Raw genomic sequence first — 21,677 nt, 5'->3', positions numbered from 1 at the left:
ATTAAGGGTTATTCCTATAAATGTTAAAAAAACTGAAAAATCTCTATCAGAGAGGTTTTAAGAAACTGACCTACTATTATGCCATTTCTTTATTTACAGGTTTTATAGACAAATATCCAAAAATAACATCAATACCAAACTGCTCCACTGAGAGAATTACATAGAAATGGATAACAAGAACAAAGAAAGATAGCCAATGAAAACAATCTGAATAATGAAAAAATAAATACTTTTCTGATCTAAAGCCATATAAAGCTAATGCTAGAAGCAACAGATATTACAGGATAACTGCATTCCCTACCACACATGGGAAATAATTTATTTCATATATATAAAGAAATTTCAAGGAGAAATGATAGGTCAGGATGACTAACAGAACACAAAGAAGACTACAGGCCAAGACAGCAAATTTGTTAAAAGATCTAAATAGTATCCAGAGAACAAAGTAACCTGAACTTTGAAATGCCATTTTGCATCACAGAAACATATTTAATTCAGGCACCCTACATACTTCCTGTCCCAATTAAATCAAGATAATTTAGTTACCACAGGAATAATCTACTGATATGACTACTCCTTAATTTGCTTGTTAAAATTAAGCATTAAAGAACTGAGGCCAGGCAAGAGTGCACAGCAAGTAAAAGATAACTCAGATAAAAAAGAAAGTATATACATTTTATTCTGACTTCCTTGGGATTCTTCACTACAAAAATGTTGTTCTTTGCTCTCTGTTTTGTACGGTGCTATTAAAAATAAGGCAGATATTCTAGTCCTGTCAAACACGTAGCATTATGTAGGTCACTGTTAAGCCATCCCTCTCTGGAAGAGGGACAGACATGTTACTACTGAGCAATACTCTTAGTGGTCTAAATTTCCCCATTCCCATAAAATTCAAAAACAAAACAAAACAAAAACCATACAAACAGGAGAAACTCTGAAACTCTAAGTGAACTATTTTTTTTTTTTTTTTTTAAGACAAGATGCTTAAGAAATTAAAACATTTATGCAACAGCTTTAACAGGAGAAAAAGGTGACTAAACAGACTAAGTCAAGGAAAGGACAGGGATACACCAAGCATGAAAGAAGCTAAGCTGAAAGGTAAGGAAGAGATTGTAAATTGTTCATTTCCATTTTGGATCCACTCTGGAAAAGGTCTTTGTGAAAAATACTAGGTATAATCTAGCTGACAACACCTATGACAGTGGACATTCTGGGAGATATCAAGCTGGGAAGACCATAAAGAATATTTCCTTTAATTTACACAGTAGTTATCAGAAGCCCAAAACTGAATCACAAGTTTAATTTCCTTTAAGCGGATTTTTTTTTAAAGCCTAAACCTTTACATTTAAACATTTTGCACACTAGTTTTGTCATTCACTATTAAGGAAACATTGAGGTGAGTATTTATCTACTGCACCTATACACAATAGGTACTATCATCATACACAAGACAATTAATTTACAATTAATACAATAGTTACAATAGTTAATATTAAGACATTGTTGGAATCTTAACTATTGGTTTGCAAAATCAAGGATGGATTACAGTCATTGAACTTTTGTCTACTTATAGCATGTTTAAGTGAAAAATATATTTAAACGTTCTTTTATACAAGAAATTGAAATTAATATGCTGATTAGACTGAAATTAAAAAACAAAAACAAAACAATTTCCCTGTATAGCATTTATAGAGTATGTTCGTTATGTTTTAAAATACAATGCATAAAAGTTTTAAGGATAAAAACTGTTTATAGTCCTCATACTGCTGCAACAATAATTTGCACACCTTTCCATCAGTTTGTAAGTAAAATTGAAGATTTTAATCCATTTTTTTTTTTTTTGCCCAGAGAAGTTCTGGATGCCCCATCCCTGGCAGCATTCAAGAACAGGCTGCATGGGGCTTTGGGCTACCTGGTCTAATGGGAGGTGTCCCTGCTTATGGCAGGGGGGTTGGAACTGGATGGGCTTTAAGGTTGCTCCCAACCAAATCATCCTACGAGCTCAGGATTTTTCAGGTTTGAATATCCATAGTCCAATATCCTTATCAGCTCAAACAGCTGAACCTGAAATAAATAATCCTCCAATCTTCGTGCGTGTGTTATATGAAGGGTCTTTAAAAATATTTAGAGTTTGCTCACCATTCTAATCAACAAAAAATTTAGGGGAGGAATTATTTCCACTACAGTGGTGCACAAGCTGGTTGCCTGTCTCTTAGCAAGGGCAGCTGCAAGACACACACACAGATAGCTGCTCAGCATGTATGCACAGCAGTACAGGAAGGAAATGCACAGAAGTAACTTTAAAAAAAGCATTTGGAAAGTATCAAAAAATCTAATTAGAAAGATATTGGAAATGCAAATGAAAATAAATCAACAGCCCAAGACTTGAGACAACTGTAAAACAGATCATAGCATTAACTGAACATTGTGACTTTTGAAGATTTTTTTCATCTAATCACTTCAGAATCAGTTTGCAGAAATTCTCAGAAAACTCAAAACATATTTGAAATTTTAAACAGTCTAGCACGTACCTTCTAACAACGTAACTTCTGAGCTTTTTCTTTTGTTTAAGAGGGGGTGCACTGAGCATCTGCCTGAGAATTTTTGTATAATACTAACTCATGGCTATCCACCCTCCAACCATAGTTTTTGGGCCATCACTGCAGTAGATTAATTCCCAAAAATATGCAAAGTGCAGCAATCTTTTCTAAGCTGTTTATAACACAGCTTACAGGTCAGAAGGACTTTTGCTGTTGCTTACAAGTGCTCACGTGCCTGCCTTTTGACTTCTGGAGGCACAGCATACACAGCAGTTATCTGTACTGACACAAGACATGAGATCTATCCCCAAGTTGAAAATAATGGAAACAAGGATAAATACAGGTAATACGAAATTGGAAGAAAGCACACAAACCTTTCTGCTCATCTTATTTCTATTCTCATAAGAGCCTGGGTAAACATAACATCCTCTTGTGAATATAAATAAACAAAAACTACTGTTATTCATTTAAATATAATACTGGAGTGTAGCAACATTTCTACCTGCAGAAGATGTCTCTAAAAATCTACACCTGCTGGGGAATTAAAGAAACAAATTATTCCTGGTTTTGAATTACATCAACCTTTTGAAGAACACTGAGACATGCTATTATTATGTTTGCATTCTAAATATGATACATAGTAACACCACTATTAATCTAAGTGTGCAAAATTATTTACAGAAAAATTAAACTCTCATAATTAGAAAACATGATGGCACTCGTCAACTGGAGATGAGTTTGAGTATTATTATACCTTCACTTTCCAAAATTCTGCTCACAAATATCTGGAAATCAGGTAAACACTGCAGCAACTGCAACAACAAAGGTCTGCCTTAGCCTAGAACAAGTGTGGTATGCTTTCCACTGATATTAGTGTATGTAAAGAAGGGGAAAAGCATTCTATGTTGACATTTATGCATACGTTACAGTTGTCCATCACTAATTTTAAAATAATAACCACAACTAAAAGCTCTCATCTTACAGCTTCACGCTAATACAACAGTTCTAATCTTGAAATGTGTTGTATACTCTATAACATTACGATGTATTAAGAGCATCAACTAAGGAACTGTTCCAAAAATCATGTGATGAAAAAAACATATTCTTTTATTTTGCACTGAGTGAATTCCACATGACCAAATCACAATTGTAACTCTGTTACTGAGACAACTTGAAGGTCTTGACCTCAGTATGAATGCCCTGATCATTAAAAAAGACCTAACATCTTAGATGCTATGGAACAACATAAGTTGCAACTAGATGCTTCTGTATAGTCTAACTCCTGTAGGAAATGAAATACTTCTTTTAAGTTACTTTTTTCTTTCTTCTCTGCTATGACAGCAGAATATTTATAGTCATGAAGCCTGGATGCTATTCCTAGCTCTGAGAAATAACAGTGGGCAGAAAGGCAAATCAGTTTGGTCACTTTGAAAGGCAGTATGAAATAGTGGTAAGATTTGCACAGACAATCAGTCTTCAGTCCTACATCAGCATTTTAAATTTTTTTTTTAATTTGGAAAATATACAGCTTCCTACTTTCCCAAGCATAGTTTTAATTTTCTTGTTTACAACTCTGGCAGCAGTCCTCTAGACAAGACAGATAGCTGGTGGGAAAAAAAAAAAAAAAACAACACAGCATTTCCCTCCTCTTTCCTCCACATGCTTATCAGGAAGATATCAGTATTTGACCTATGGCAGATATGTAATCAAAATTCAATGAGTTTATCCTTTGCACATGAATTCTCCATTATGGTGAAAAAAAAGCTGTAATCTACTTCATATAATTGACTCCATATAAGTCACTTTGGTTAACGAAGAGATTATATACTATAATTCTATGTAGCCCAAAGAGATTCCATTAAGGAGCTTAGACCATATGCAAATAATGCTATAAAACATAGTAAGCACTATGGCTAGAGTTGGGTAGGAATAAAAAAGATCCACAAACGTTTTTGCATCAATACATTTTCAAGAAAGTATGAAAGATTCTGATATTGTCAAAGTTTACATTCTGCACATTATTTTTTTCCACTTCAAACAGATGAGCAAGAAAAACAAACATGTTAAAACTGTACAAAGCTATAGCTGATATGTAAGCAAGATGTCTCAAAAATTTTATTTAATCATCCTGTGATTTCAGTTTTAAATGCATTAAACTTAACCGTACAAAAGCTTACCTCAGAAGGCAGGTGGGGAAAAGTGTGTAACTATAACATCTGTTTGGCTTGCTGAATATACACAGAGAAGAGTTTTAAGTGGCATGAAGAAAAAAAGCTCAGAACTCTTATTTTCTCTCTTTTTCATACATGTAATCTACATTAATTTAACCCAGGTCCTTGTGGCATTAATGGAAAGCCTATAATCTTCAGAGAGATGTAAGGATAGAGGACAGAACACTGTCATAAATCTTCCTCTATTAAAAGAATTCCAGAATATAACTAACGATCTACCAGCAGGTCCTCGGCATCCTGCAAACCTGTTATAGAGAAGTTCAAAATTTCCCTCTATTTATCACTTCACATACACATTTCTTCATAATCAAGCGCTATACAGAAGCAATGCCAAAAATCACTTATTCTTTAGACTGCTGTTTTAAGCAGTTCAAAGCAACTGCTATTACAGCATGTACATAGTATTGCACATTCACTAATAGAGCAGCCAACAATCTGGATGTATTCTTGTTCCTTACACTTGGAAGATACTTATTAAAATGGCACAACAGAAAAGTTCTCTGATAAAAGAGTCAAAGACAATGAACGGTATTATATGGGGAAAAAATCTTCAGGCTTTCCAATCTGCTACTGTTGTAGAAATCACAGATCTCTCCAGGACAGAAGGGGAAGTTGTATTTATTTGACCACATGTTCCCCTGAATGTACAAGTCCAAATATATGAAATTTCATGCAAGCAGGGGAAATTATAACATGCAGACTAAGACTTCATAAAAATTTCCTCAAAAGTTTGGATTCATGTTCAGACTGATTTTTCTTTCCCTTCTTCCATCATACAGAAGACAACCCTCTTTTTTTTCTTTTGGTAAAACCTTTCCATAAAAAAATCCCACAAGCAATTAAGACAAAGTTAGAAATAGTAGGCAGTAAAGAAAGTTTTGAAAGCATCAGAATTAATAAAGTGTAATCTCCACTTTAAAAAAAAATGGGCAATTTGTATATTGTATCCATTATCTCTGTGTTAATACATATTTCAGAGTAGTATGCCTCCTAATACCTTTTTTCAAACTACTTTTGATCATGACTAATGTTCTCATTGTGAGAAAAATCATCTATCCTCACTTACATTATTTCAGTGTCATTTTATTACTAATACTCATACATTCTTCACTACCTCTGACATTTATTCTCCGTAGTTTTATTCTATTGTGTCATCCTTTTATTGGTCACTTTATTGTCAGAGCCTCTTAGCAACTTCCATCTCTCATGAGGAAAACAATAAAAATACAACAGAGCCACTGGATTTAGCATTCTTCTTCTCTGTGACTATTACTTCCACATTTTCTAACAACAAAAGCTTATACTAAACTTTCTATTCTGTCAGCCATCTGGATGAAGTTCTTGCTTACCTGCAATTACCCATGCACTAACAGAGATCAGTACGAAGCATTCCTGGAGCAGGAGTTCTTCTCATTCGAATGCCACCTTCGCTGGTAAGTCATTCATTACAAGACAAAGAACATCAAACATCGCATGGTGTTAATACTAACGAATGGCCTCTGAGGTTCAACAGGAGGTAGACAATCACCTGTGACAGATAAAGCCCCTAGTCCTTTCAACATAAAATAATTACTTAGTAGTTCCAAAGCTATTTCTGAGCAGTTTAAGGAAAGACTATGCATAGATATCATCACATAATTTAGAAGTTAAAAAAAAAAGTGCCATTGATAAGATTAAAGCAGAAGTTTGTTGAGGAATGTCAAATCAAGACTGTACAAAGTGGTCATGATGCTTTAACAGAAAACCTTACACTTTAAATATGTTAGGAAAAAGCAGCATGAACATATGAAGTCTAAATTTTTACCTCCTGCAAAGAATTTCTAAAATTTAACTGAAATCAAATTTTTAAAGGCCTATTTATGTTATTCTTATAAAAAGCGAGTATAGATCTAACCAGTTGAAAGTGTCTCTGTTTATAAGCTCATTTTAAAAACAAATTGTAGTAACTCATTGTAGGCTCAGGATTTACTGTATGGACTTCAGTAAAAATGCGTTTCCTAAAGAACTTTTTTACTATCAAACAGTTCATTAAATTTAGGAAAAGTTCTATTTTGACTTCCTGGGAGAAGTGCAGACTTCAAATTACTTTGGAAAACAAAGCTGCTGTATCAGCTAATGAACTGGTAATTTCCTCTCTCAGCCAAGTGAGCACAAGTTCTGCATCAGAGCACAATGCATTCGCTGCTCAAAAAAAATAATGCTATAACCGAACAACTTCAGCTAGATTTTTGAGCCACTTAAGATACATGCCAGTAAACTAGTGTATTAATACAATTGTAATTATATTACTTGAACATGATGGGACAAGAAAAATGCAATTAAAGATAAAAGTTGTACAAGCACGAAACTGTATTTCATCAGAGTATGCAACATATACTTGGTACTTCCAATCTCTCCAATTCGCCTCACTTGAAAAATCTTGTAAAATGAACACTAAGATACCAGCATGTTTTTTTTTTTTTTTTAAATGAAGATGCTGAGGTCCGAAATATCAAAATCTTATGTGGGTGGAACCATACTCTCCTCTACCACGGATGACAATAAAGGTTGCTAAATCTCCAGTAAAAATATCTAAACTAAAAACTTCAGTTGTGATGAATTCAGGTCTCATTGTTTTTCAGTGTAGCCCAATTGCTAATGTTTTATACAACATCCGGCACTAAAAGAAACTTATCAGCTTTTATCTCCCCTCACCCCATATTGTATTCAATTAAAAACAGAGTCAAATATCACCATATTTGACTACCTATAAACTCAGTCAAACACCACTGCAACTTCATGCTATACTTTACCTCACCTGGTATATAGTACTTAGTTTAAGCCACACAGAAGCTGTTAACTAGAGGACTGTGACCTACAGCAACCACGCGGTGAGAACAAAGCTAGCAATTCGAGGTCTGAAGAAGCTTCTCCTGGTTCTCTTGGGTACTTACAGTGCAAATGTTGTGTATTCTCCTTCTCCTCCACAAACCTGTAATATACAAACAAACCTAGAACAGTTTTTAAAAAAAAGTGCTGATTAGAGCACCTTTGTGTTACCTGCAAGACCCCCATTACATCTAGATGTTTGGGGGCTGACACTTTGGGCACAGTGCCCTCTAAACTTCCTTCCTTCAGCCACCTCCACTGATCAAGGAAGTTAAAACTGAAAATGTGACAGCAGCTTCGATGGAGAAAGTCAGTGTGTAGGGGTTATACTGAAGAACTCTCACTACTCAAAAGTAACCTTGATTTCTTCCACTGCCCTCTGTGTGTTCCCCAACTAAGAAGTTTGGCAGGCAGCACTCATCTCCAGATGGTGGACAAGTAAACCTACTTGAACAGATTGTATTGCAATATTTTACATTAAACAGTTATTGGATTAAATGTATAAATAGTTCTGGGAACTCGGGACATCCCTCTTCTGAATGATCATCATTCAGCTACAAAATTACCTTCCCTCTTGTTGTTCCTTTCCAACCCAGTGAATGCTTCAACCTTTTCTGAAGCTCTGTGCCTGCGCAAGAGGACAGCTGGACTAGATCTGTATTAGCAAGTAGTGCAATGCTGAAGAACGGATTTGCAGAACAAAACAGCTGGTGTTGCAATCCTAATAGCCACACCCTGCACATTTTGAGAATTTTACTTCAAAATAATTCTCAACCAGTTCCAAGGACGGAATACCAATTAGCACCTGGAGTGCATTACCTGCACTTCGATTTCATTTCAGTAACAGAATCCAGTTTGCACACTCAGAGCCCATTCCAAAATGCAAACAATGCATTGCAGGTATAAGACAGCTGGTTCACTTCAGAGCCTGCTCATAAAATTAATAACACAGACCACCTTAAAGAGGATCCAGGCGCCCAGAACAGCAGACAGCAAAGCATTTAGGGCACTTTATGTGAACCAGGATAATCGTTTGATTTCTGGGAAATGGTATCAACTGCTCTCACTATTTCAATTTCCCAGAAGTGCTCTAACCATAAGGCTACTATATAAAGGGACAAGATGTCACATTCCGCTGACAAATCAAATCCTATCGGTGAATGTTACACAAGTTCACAGCAAACAATGACAAGTTTAAGAATGCCAAGTTTCTGTGCAAAGAATGGGCTGAAATACACGCTACCAAATCAGACAAGGATTGTCCTCCACACGCGCAAAAGCAGAACTGCACGTGCCTATTACCCTTGAACTAATTTAGTTATGCTAGCAACCTGCAGGACAAATATGCAGTTACACAAGAACATTGTAGATGAAAGTTTTGGTTTCTCCATGGATTCTCCATGAAGTTTGGTTTAAGTACTTTGATCATGTATAGGACCTGGGCAAATGATCAGCTATAGCCAAAACCAAAGAAGCATAAAGGAAATGAAAAGCAATGATAGTATCTGGAGCCTCTCCAGCGGATATTAATAATGTTTTATCTTAGTTTCTAAACAAATTGCCACTAAAGAAGTTAGTGCTTCCATTTAAATCACTGTCACATTCTCAGTAAGTGAACCCATCTGCTGTGGACAGCAGAGAGGCATAATAGTCTCACATTTTCATCTTGGATTAGGTTTTCTAGGACTGCCATCGTCCTTGAAATTCCAATGCAATTCCTGCCACTCACTTTCCACTAGGCCGGAAGATTTCAAGAAATCAGGCATGGAACTAAAAGATTAAAAAACTTCCAGTGAAATGCATTAAAGCTGAACCATCGCGTGGTTACCAAGAGTACAAACCGTGACTAAAGTGTGATGCAAAAATAACGTAGTTCAAACAATTTAGCAGTACCCTCCTCTATCCTCTAGCAGATTTCAGTATTTCAATATGTTTTAAGAACTCTCACTTCTGAATATGTTTGATCACTGTATCCGGCTTCTCGTAAATCTCAGTATTTAAACCTGCTAAACATTATTTACCATTTGCTAAGGCAAATTACCAAACGCTGTCATCTGGATTTGGTGAGAACATTTGCTTCTAAACTGTAATAAAAGGACAGATCTAAGCAGCATGACCAAGATGTTTGTGCTTAGTCAAAACAGTCTTTGATTGGATGATCAAAACTTGTCTCTTTGGAATTGCATACATCTTACTGTGGGCTTCTTAATATATTTACATGCAATTTTTGGCTTGTCATATTTCACAGGCATTTTGCCTCAAAATCAGATCAGCTACCCATAAAAAAGCTGATCTGATCCAACACTCCAACCTGATCAGGCCACCTGTTAAGCAGGTCACATTGCAGCATAAGATAAGTTAGAAGAATCTAGGACTTGTTAAGAGAACTTGAAGGAGGAATCTGTCTCTTAATGACATTTTACATGCCATTAACAGCAACTCCATGTAAGACATATGGCTGGCAGCTGATAAGAAGAAATCTTATCAACTTCAGCCATCCATCACCACGAAGACTGATCCACCTTCAAGTGATTTTTGCACTACGCTACAGCTAGATTCATACATAACCTGAAAACCTCCTTTCAGTGTTACAGCAACATTACAGCTTGAAGGAAATCTAAAGCTTTTTTTTAAAAAAAAAAAAATAGGTCAGAAAAGTACAAACATAAGAGAAAAATTTTTAGCTCTTCATGTTTTTATATTAAAGGAAGAATTTTCAGTGCTCTCTGGACCTCTGAACATCTCCTACACTATTCCAGATGTTGCACTGAACTCAACTCTATGGCCCCATTATGAAGATGGATAAAGCAGGTAGCATGAGCGTTACCTTTTCTAAGCACCTAATCTCAGGCATACTCAGAAAAAAATCTAATCGATACCCAGAACCATCTCACTAAAAGGAGTCAAAGATTTAAAGAGATGCTTGAAAGCAAAACACATTTATTGCTGTGTGCATTTGTATACCTTCCTAAATTCAAGAGTGTTTGGCCAAGTGAGGAGATAAAGATTCAGCCTGATCTTCATTAACCTGAAAGCATTCAAGTCTCACATCTCAGAAGAAATCCCTGAAATATCTTACAAATCACAATCAATATATGTACTTTCACCACTTCATACAACCTGAACAGAAACCAAGGTAGATACAACCTTAACCATAATTATGTCGCTGCATGGAGAAAAAAAATCACAGTACTCTAACGTAATGATTACATTCACGTTACTTCTTTATTGATATTATTTTTAAGGACTATGTACATAGTCTTCACTGAATAATTAGTGTACAGTCATTGCTACTATCACCTCCTCCTGTAGCTGAAGACTTTGCAACACTTCACCAGGACATAACCAGTGCTAACGATACCAAATTCAGGACAACACAGCCTTACAGTTCTGAGTTCAATATCCAAACTCCAGAGAAGGCCAAGATTTCAGAAACACCTTCCTGCTTAGCATTTCTTATTCCCTAGTTCAAGATCAATGATTATACAGTGTGCAGGTACTACACACTGATGTGTCCTACTCCTTCTTTTACTAAGCTTCTCTACAATTGCCTCACTTAATTGTAGTTTGAATTTCTCTCTTTAGAGAGCCACCTAAACACATGCCAGTACAGTTAACTTATTTCTTCGCTTTATCTAGCCCAACATCTTCCAGGGTACCTAGAAAAGTATATGCCACCTTCAGTTAAAATAGATTTCTAGATGTATTCAAATACCTTCTTTATACTACTAGATAACCTTGATAAAGCAGAGCATAGAAAGGCACCGTACTTAAAAGCACATTAATCTCCCTTGCAGAATCTGAGTCTTCAGTTATGTCTATTACAGAAAGATAAAGACTCACCTAAGATATTGTAAACAGGTTTAAAAGTAAAAATGAATTCATGTTTTTAGTAATATCAGTACCTCAGTGGATTTACTAGTCACGGGTTCAACTTAACTTAGATTTCATTCTAGTTTACTACTAAAGATAGAGGAAGGTAATACAGAGTTGGTGCTGCGAGAAGGAAAAAGAACAAAAATGTTTTAAGTAGTAATTTGCACCACTGGAGTCAACAATAAAGACAAAGAATCTACAATTATCAAGACAAGTTTAAGTAGCAGTGACCAAAAAAATACTTCTCGTACTGTTAAAATAATCATATTTTTCAGCATAGCGAAGAAAAACACAGTCATATAAAAGTAATAATACTTTTATACTTTCACTTTTACACTTATAAATGAACAGGCACTTAGAGGACAGTGCAGTTCTGAATTAAAGTCTCAACTTTATGAATGTACCTCTGCCACTAACAAGCTCTAAGAGAGAAAATGTGTTGAAAACCTAAATGTGTAGAACCTGATAATATGCAGTATTAAGGGAATTAGCTAGTTAATTAGCTGAACTGTCAATTATTTCATAAGTCATGAAAACAGGCTAAGTATCAAAAGACTTCATAAAACCATCAAGTTCACAAAAATTAACCTTATGCTTGAGGGACTTTCACCATATTATTTATACTTCTGTTACAGTATCTCAAAAATCTTTGAAGAGACATTTACAATAACTCAGGAATGAAGACATGCATACCAAGATCTAGAAAAGTTAAACAGAAATGGAAATACTCTAGATTAAGGACTAGAACCTGTCTTAGCTGGCCTCTGTATGGCAACTGGATGAGGAAAGTAACTGAAGGTTCTAATTTTGTAATAGTACAACAGATAGTGATGGTGATAGGAAATTACCAAAACAAAAATCTAAACCTAAAACCAAAGTAGAAAATAGCTTTTAGACTTAAAGCAGTGGATGTTACAGGCTATATCCTTGAAGCACTCTACAAACTCAAGATGTCACTGCACAAAGGCACTGCACAACTGTAGTTACCACTTGTGTTATGAACTTAATATATGAATGTTTTATGTAATACAGCCAAACTTTGCTAAGCTTAATGTCCAATTTTTATTAAATTCAGAAACAAATTGCTTTGGATTCCACAGAAAAGAGCAAGAAAAAATAATGGAATTGCATAATTAGTATAAGAACTGCAACTGCTTAAGCAGAATATGGAGAATTGAGGATATTCTATAGTGAATTATCAGATTAAAATAAAATCTTACTAGTAAATCCTATTAGATGGTAAAACAGCCACCCCCTAGAAACGACAGAAGTCCTGCCACTTCAGCAATCACAAAGAGCATCGCCATGAAGAAGCCTGCACTGCCACGGGTACAGATCTTTTTCATCTCAAACCAAAATGTTGCAAATTATTTTAAAATTCTTTTGTAAAACAAGCAATCCACTCAATGAAAGTATAAGTTTGCTTATCTTTCTCTGAATGCAAAGAACTTTCTACATTGTAATAATAGCATAGAAAATATAAGTCTACCTGAAATACAGCATGTACGATCACTATAGGAATATCTTTCAATTTATTTCATGGCAATCATTCATTATATAAATTTTTGAAGAAAAATAGTTATTAAATTCTATATATCTATCAAATATTAAAGAAGGCACTATAATGCCTATGTATATTATATCTAACAGCATTATATGAAAAGACAATACTTTTTATTTGTAAAAATTTTTACATTGTAAAAATGTATTTTATATTTATATCTTTATATATTTATTTATATATTTATAGTTATATAAATATATATTTATAATATAAATTATAATTATTATAATTAAAATATAATTATAATATATATATTTTATTTACATTGTAAAAATGTATTTATTTTTATATCTGCTCACTTTCAGATTTATTAAATCAAGAGGAAGAGGCCTAAATCATACCAGATAAAGTTGTTGTTTTTTAGTTCTGATCACTAACTTAGCCAATAAAATGTGACCTTCAATACACTTTCAGAAATGAAAGTAAATCTGAAGATCCAAAATAATAATGCACAAAAAAAAAAAACAACACCATGCTTCCCCCCTCTAATTATACTGACTGATTTATCCCAAGTATCTGCTTGATTTCTAAGTGCTAACTGTATTTTCCATGTGGCCGCACAGGATGTGCTGTATAAACGGTTATAGAACAAAACAGGGAAAAAGATCAATTAAGCCACTGATCTGTCTTATGACAGCAAGGATGCCAAATGGAAACAACTGGGCAGAAAAAAGTTTCAGTAATCCAATCACAAAAACACGATCAGGCTGTTGTAAGCATCCCTTATTTCACTTCTTGTATGCAATCACAGAAGACATTAAGTTTCTCTATGCACATTTGTTAAGATTAGAACTGCTAGTTAATTTTGTCCATTTTCTCCAAAACCTCAGTTAATTAGGAACAGAAATTGAAGGGATGCAGAGGTTTTTGTAGCTTGAAAAAAAATCAGCGGAAAACAAAGAATTCTTGCAAACACTCCCACCCCCCTCCTTTTCCTTTTAGGACAGATTCAAGAAATAACATTTAGAATTGTATTCAAAGAATTTTACAGTTTCAGGTAGTACTTATTGCTTTTATTTCACTTCAAAACCAGGACAGTTACTTTAATGTTTTAAGCATTAATTGTAAAAGCTTCTCTCCCTACTGCAAAAAAAGATAAAATACCAAATTAATATAGAGACCTTCCACTTTAAATACAGCTTTAAGATTACTTGAAGCTCAATCTATAACCCGGACTGCATTTCCCTTCAAAGATTCAACCTTTGCCAGATCTTAATTTTTAATAAAGTTTTTAAAGAGGAGCCTGTGACTTGGTATAAATGCCAAACATTTTCCTGCATGCTGTTTCAAAAGCAAAAACATGCAGCATTCCACAGTCTGGAGACCAAACGTAACATTTTAATGATTAGAATACCAAGAAGTCTTTTATATTCAAGTTTAATGTTAAATAAAATTTCAAGAGAGAGAGATGAAACATGAGTTTTAATTATTACTATTTTGTTTTTTTAAAAAATAAAAGTATCAGAGGTCAAGAATCCATCCTTTATACCACACATGCTATTGAACATGCTAAATACTTCTAATTCTTCGTACATCTTTTTTCTGTTTTCATCCAACACCGACTGTTCAGTGTTGAAGTAACAGAGTGTCCAAGGCAGCATCACTATTACTTCAGAAGAAAACTATTCTTCTAATGTTTGCTTTCTCCACTGGCTCTACTACATGTTTCTCATCATTTCTTTCTTTAAATTAAACAGGCAAGCAGAATGCCGATCAGAAGAAATTAACGCTACGCTGTGAACAGCATTAGAAGACAGAGGAAGTAATTAAGTATTGCCTTTCCACGTTGGAGCAATGGCAACCAAAGGCAGCAGGTTTTGCTGCATGTTGGGCAGGCCCTGCAAGGGTGACTTTCACTACTTTTACAACAAAAGACAATCACAATAAATTAGACTAAGAAAGGAATTTTCAAACAGATGTAATATCCTGGCTGCAGTGGAAGGAACGCACTAATAATCATCACGAACCCGGAATAACCGAGATGGGCTCACTACGCAAATCCAAAGGAAAATAAGAACACACAGCAAAGCAGCAAGAGGATCCTGCCAATCTATCCCAGTTAATTTCACACAGAACAAAGTATGCTCAGGACTGAAGACTGACTCAGGAAAATGATCACATTTAGAACTTATAGCCTTAAAGAAAAGACACTGTTGCTTCTGTTTATAAAAAAAACATAATAATCCCAAAAGAACTGTCAAATGCTACCTTTAGTTCCTGTCTAAATGGAGAAGACTATCAAAGAATTATCTGTTCTTTATGGTCATCATGAGGACAAGAAATAACCGACTGAAAAACAGGGACAATACACGCAGAAGTTTTGATTAGAACTTCACAAAAAAATGGATCTTTATAACAGTAAGATGCTGTAATAGGCTACCTAAGTTCTAGAATCACAACTGAAGACTTCTGAGGGCACATAAGGTAAGATGTTTGTTAGAAACAATGTAAGTGTAGCTGAGTTTTGGAATAAAGGATGAGGCAGTCTGTCCTTCCAAAGTATTTTCTACAATTTGTCACAACTGTCATAATTTGTATATACACTTGGGGAAGGGGTGAGGGCAGTAAGAAGGAAAAAGTAGGGAATAATGATAAGTATACCTGTCTTTAAACACTTCAAAAATACTCAGGCAAAGGAAACCATTACAAAAGCTTACAGTACGGAAGAGTGATTATAACATCATTACACCTCAACAGCATCTTTTTCAGTAGACTTTAGCTTAACAAAATACTTAACCCAAATAAAGCTGATATACTATAAAAAGACAGCTTCCCCGTGTCTGAATTAGCAGTAACGACAAACTTACCTACAGAAAAACAACTACTCCAATTGCATATCAGTGGTTTAATTAAGCTTCTGAATTATCCATCTGAAAGCTCAAAAATAAGCATTTTGTATAGAGTAAAGTTTGTAATATTGCAAACCCAATATCTTACTTTTATGTGCTTCAGTCCAAAAAGAACGTATCCATTTAGACATAAAACAATGAATATTAAAGCAACATGAAATGTAAATTACCCGCGCAAATTTATAATAAAAAGCCAAGTGGTATATTTCAAGTTGTAATAGTCTCGTTCTGATTTTCTGATTTCTTTTGGTTTTTAATAGTTACACAAATTTTAAGTAGGTAAAAGACACATAAAGAAAATAAAAGGATTGGAAAGAATATGCCTTAGTGATAAATGCTTATATTAAAATACAATTATATTACTTCAGATACTGTGAAAACAGTTATTTTCTCAAGTTACAAATACAGTTGCCAAAAGAAAAATCACTTCTTCAGTCACTTGCTGCTATTTCCACAATCAGAAACATATTTTTTTTTTTTTGCTTCGCTTTACTTAAAGGTACTGCTCAGCACCAGAATTAAAATTGTAGAGCTAGTTAAATTTATAAAGACTGCTTTTAGGTGTGAGACTGGTGAGAAAGATACAATGTTGTTCTTCATCTAAGTTCCAAGTTAAAATATTTTATCTCTGGGCATGTTAAAAGAGTCAAATGGTTTCTACATATTTCTTCAGTGGCAAAAGCTGTCTTGGGTGTCCACAATACAGAAGAGCGAATAGCAGGATTGAAGAGAAGCAAAAAGACTGTTCATAGGTTTATGGATTCATGCTGCTATTTTACGACTTCCATGACACCACAGAACTAATTCTGAACTAATTCAAAACCATTCTTTTTTTTTTTTTTGAAGATGAAACTCAGCAGCTTTCTGTAATTATCGTTCAGAATTTTGCTGCACAGGACAATGTATTTCAGCAGTTTAAGACCTTGTATTTTCCACTCTAAACACAGATATAACATAGTATTTACCAATCAATACAATGAATCTGCGACACAAAGTTATGCCAGTTTTCTCTAGTTTCCTCTATTTGTCTTTCCTTGCTAGCAGTAATTTCTTCAAACATATTAAATAGCTTAACTCAGTCCTCTTTTTTTCTGTAGTCATTATTTCCATCTTACACGCTCAAACAATCAATCCAGACAACGATTTATACATAATTTTCTACATAGCTGACACTTTAAAAGAAAAAATAATAATAATAATAAAAATCATTGCCTTCACCAAGGTTCCTTTCTTTGCTTATGATCCAATATCAACACCTCGAGTTCTTCTCAAGTATTTCATTTTGAAGTACTTTTTCAAGCACTCAAGGTTTTCAAAAAAGTTGATTGGGAAAGACATTTCTTTTCTCTAGTCCTTAACCTCTCCTTCCATACAATCACCCCCAAGAAATGCACACACAAAGCAAAGAAGAAAAACGAATCTGAGATGTGACATTCTTTTATCTCCCAAGATAGGCATTTTAACCCTACTACATTAACTTCCCTCTTGAAGGTTCACTTCACAAGAATTCACTGTACGTTCAACTATTTTTCCAACTTCTACAAAAGCTACAGCAATCTTGTCAGTCTTTGTGTGGAAAAAACAGGCTCATTTTACTCACTTAACCTCCATCACCTTTGCCTTTTGCAACTACGCTTCCAGACAGTGTTGCAAACCAGGAACCCCAACCTCCCATACCACAAGTTTCTGTGCTCTTCCGATTTACACGATTATCCTGACAATATTTTGTACATATTATTTCCAAACGGCTTACTGTGAGAAAGTTCAAGTTTTGTATTTCTCATACAGATATACCTCCTCCTTTCCCCCACATATTGGGCAGTTTTCTACATGTAGGTAACAAGGCAAGAAAAGAAGCCTGGCTTTAGCTGGCCAGAAACATATATACATACTATACAGAAACATACAAAGAGACAATCATAATATTTATGCAATTAATTAAACCCTGAAAATCACTGTGTTATGCTTTAAGTTTGCATTTAGGGTGAGGAAAGTGCTTACAATGTTGCAGTAGTTTCTCTAAAGATGTAGCTGTAGATACAGTATGTTTACGTAACACCAATAAGTGTTCTGTCTATACCAGCAGAAGTATCAAACAGGACTAAAAAGAGGAGGTAAAACTATGCAGAAGGCTAAGCATTAGTTCATCAATTAAATAGGTTAAAGAAAGAAATCAAGCAAGAAGCTTTTCAGATGAGAAACACCACCTTGAACAGCATCACCAAACAGCTAGGCAAAATGTATCTGTTACAATCCTGTTATCTACTGTCTCTTCAGTAAAACTGGTAAACTTTATAGAAAGCATTTGTAGATGGCCATTTTAATTTGCCATTATTTATTGCCAGGAAAGGATTCCATTTACAAAGAAATAAAAATTATTTCAGCTATCTTCGTAGCACAGCTGCCACTCCACGGGAAAGTGTCAACAAAAGTTGCAAAGCCAGTACATCACAGCATGGGAGAATCAATAGTGATAAACACCAAACACATTTTATTAAAAAGAAAAAAAAAATTTGAAAAAATAAGTTAATTATAGCAGAAGACTGCCTACTCTTTCCAGTTGCAGAAAATTGTCCAAAACAAAACAAACAAAAAAAGCAAGCAAAAAAAAAGGGAACATGTAGAGTTCAGGTGTTAATTTTCTACCTTGACACCCAAATGATTTATCTCGACTTCCGAGATTGTTATTTAACTTGGTAAGTCCACAAAGTCAGATCACTACTTTGAAACTTAAATCAGGATTTTACAGACTACATTAGGGCTTTTACTTCCTTGACCAATAAACCTTAATAACCTACATAGTTAAAGAACATCAAAACCAACATTTTTGACCATTCTCTCTGCTGGATTATATAGTTGAAGGAGATGATTTGTTAGCAAAACTTTCCCTCTCCTTTTCCACCACCAAGTACAAGTCTGGTAACACTAACAGAAAAGAAGGGATGCAAATAAATTAATTAAACTATAAAGCTCAGTTTTGTAGCAATCAGTAGCAGTCTGTGGTTATTCATTGGTCAGTGAAAGGTTATTTTCACCCTTAAGTTACAGAGAAAGTGTAAGGAGATTCTGCTGGCTGGCCTAGTGATAGGTACGCAAAAACCTGGCCTGAAACTGAGTGCAAGACAGGATGAAGTGTAGTAACCTGCACTAGCATCAAAACCTGAATAAGGCACACATAAACACTATGTGTTAAAATCCACTTTTTGCACGTTTCCCTACTGCTGAAGGACTCCTTCTGAAACCGAATGCGAGCTGCCCCTTCCTCCTGCTCCCCTCACCCCCAGGATGCCCCGAGCAGGCTGAGCACCTGCAGCAGCACACGGACACACCCGCCAGGACCCTCTGCGTCCGAGCCGGCACCTTTAATTTCTCTATAACTTCTCTTTAATTTTTCCTTAATTCCCTCCTGCTGCTCGCTCGCCAGGGCTCAGCTCCCCCCGCCACGCTGCGGGTGGGGGCCCCACGGGGCCCGGCCCACAGGTGGGAGGCCACAGGGCCGGGCAGGGGCCGCAGCAGCCGCTCCGCCGGGGCACGGCCCGGGGCTGCCCGGCGCCCCCCACCCCGCAGGCACCCTCCCCTCGGGGCCGGGGAAGGAGCGGAGCCGTCGGGGCAAGGAGGAGGACGCAGGGGGAGGGCGAAAGAAGCGAACGTTTCTACCTCCTTCTTTTTCTGTCCTCCCCCGAGCTGGCCGCAGAGGAGGAGGAGGAAGAGCAGCAGCAAGAGGAGGCGGCTCCCGGCCGGCGGGTGCGGCACCAGCACCGATAGCCGCCGCCACGGCCGGGCGCCCGGCGCCATCTTCCCGCCGGCCGCTGGCCTCCGTCGGGCAGAGCACCTGCGGCACCGCTGCCCACCTCCCCGCCGCTGATTGGGCTCCGGCCCCGGCCAATCGCATCGCCCTCGGGGCGCGGCGGCTCCTGGGAGATGTAGTTCTAGTCCCGCTCGCAGCGCCGCGTGTTGGAGGGAGCTCACCGGCGCCATTTTGGCGGAGGTGGTGGGCATTGGTGTTGGGCGGTGCGCCCTACGTGCGGGTGTGTGGTGGGGGTTTCATGTTCCCTGGCTGGGCTGAGGCGAATGGGATGACATTCAACAAGGTTCTGCACTTTGGCCACAATAACCCCATGCAGCACTACAGGCTTGGGGCAGAGTGGCTAGAAGACTGTGAAGAGGAAAGGGACCTGGGAGTGTTGATCGATGCTCAGCTGAACATGAGCCAGCTGTGTGCCCAGGTGGCCATGAAGGCCAATGGCATACTGGCCTGTATTAGAAATGTGTAGCCATCAGGTGCAGGGAGGTGATCGTTCCCCTGTACTCAGCTCTGTTGAGCCTGCACTTTGAGTACTGTGTTTGGTTTTGGCCCCTCAGTACAAGAAGGACATCAAGGCCCTGGAGCGTGTCCAGAGAAGGGCTACAAATCTGGTGAGGGCTCTGGAGCACAAGCCTTATGAAGAGCGCCTGAGGAAGCTGGGATTATTTGGTCTGGAAAAGAGGAGGCTCAGGAGAGGCCTCATTGCACTCTACAACTTCCTCAAGGAAGGTTGTGGTGAGAAGGGGGTCAGCCTCTTCTCTCAGATAACTAATGATAGGACTTGAGGAAATGGCCACAAGTTGCGCCTGGGGAAATTTAGATTAGACATCAGGAAAATCTTTTTCTCTCAGAGTGGTCAGGCAACAGATTGGTCAGGGAGGTGGTGGAGTCACCGTCCCTTGCGGTGTTCAAGAAGCGTTTGGACAAGGTGCTACGAGATATGATTTAGTAGCTTAGTGGGTAGTACTGGTGATAGGAGGATGGTTGGACTAGATGATCTTGTAGGTCCTTTCCAACCTTGTGTTTCTATGATTCTATGAATGTCTCCATCAGATACTTTGTACCAAGGCCCTAGAAGCAGAGTGGCGCCAGACGTGGTGGTGGCCCCCCCGGATGGGTATTTCCGCCCACCTGGAGCAGGGGGAGCTGCTTTACCTACTGGCCAAAATTCCCCATCCCTCTAGCAGCCAGCCACCACAGCAGCTGCCAGAACCACTGCTTCATTAATCAAGACCATGTATAAAAAAGGAAAACTGAAGACCCTTATTTTCCATATGTTTGTATGCATACACTTTTCAAATTTCACTATTCACACTAAAAGTTGTCTTTGCAGAAAATAATATTCATGTAATACACTAATACCGTTAATTTGAATATAATTCCCAGAGCATTAACCATGCAGCTTTAATTTGATATTCTTGTGCATGGTACAATATTCAAATCATCAACTGCATTTTTTTTTTTTCCATGGAAATACATACTGCAATGCATAAGCTAGGTAATGTTAAATTAATATGCATCTACTTATTTTTTCTCAGACTCCAAGTCCTCACCTTATGCTACATAAGTTATTTATACACATCTGTGCTACAGACTCCACAGACAAAACTATCAATTTCTTCAGAGATTTTGTAATGTCACTCAAAAATATTATGAATTTTATAATCAAAACACCATCTGAAAATAGAAAGATGAGACACTGAGAGAGTATTCAAAAGTATCTGTTTATTTTGAGCACAGAATTTTTAGATGGTATTTTAATGATAATATCAGATGCTAGTTCAGTGATACTGCAGACATCTTAGCACTATGTGTTTAAAACATTGAATAGGCTGTTGTGTTCCTTTCGGTTATATTTGCCATGTGCCTTTGAGGAGTTACTCATATCCGTAGGAATTACAGATCATATTCAGATAATCTACCAGACACTTAAGATTGATCCCA

At 36.7% G+C, this 21,677-nt stretch overlaps 1 protein-coding gene across 4 annotated transcripts in view; it reads right to left on the bottom strand.

Moving 5' to 3' along the window:
* TUSC3 (tumor suppressor candidate 3) overlaps positions 1–19,822 on the bottom strand; it is a 124,138-nt gene extending 104,316 nt beyond the window's left edge. For all 4 annotated transcript variants that reach the window (XM_080588926.1, XM_080588928.1, XM_080588927.1 and 1 more), the window contains exon 1: positions 19,586–19,822. In XM_080588926.1, coding sequence (XP_080445052.1) covers positions 19,586–19,723 — 138 coding nt within the window. In that variant the 5' untranslated portion in view covers positions 19,724–19,822. The remainder of the gene's footprint in view (positions 1–19,585) is intronic.
* Between the last annotated feature and the right edge of the window lie 1,855 nt (positions 19,823–21,677).

The sequence above is a fragment of the Anser brachyrhynchus genome, assembly GCF_964034855.1.
Source record: "Anser brachyrhynchus genome assembly, chromosome: 4".
In the NCBI taxonomy this organism is placed as follows: domain Eukaryota; kingdom Metazoa; phylum Chordata; class Aves; order Anseriformes; family Anatidae; genus Anser; species Anser brachyrhynchus.
The sequence above is the reverse complement of the archived record's forward strand: the minus strand, read 5'-3'. Positions and strand labels throughout refer to the sequence as shown.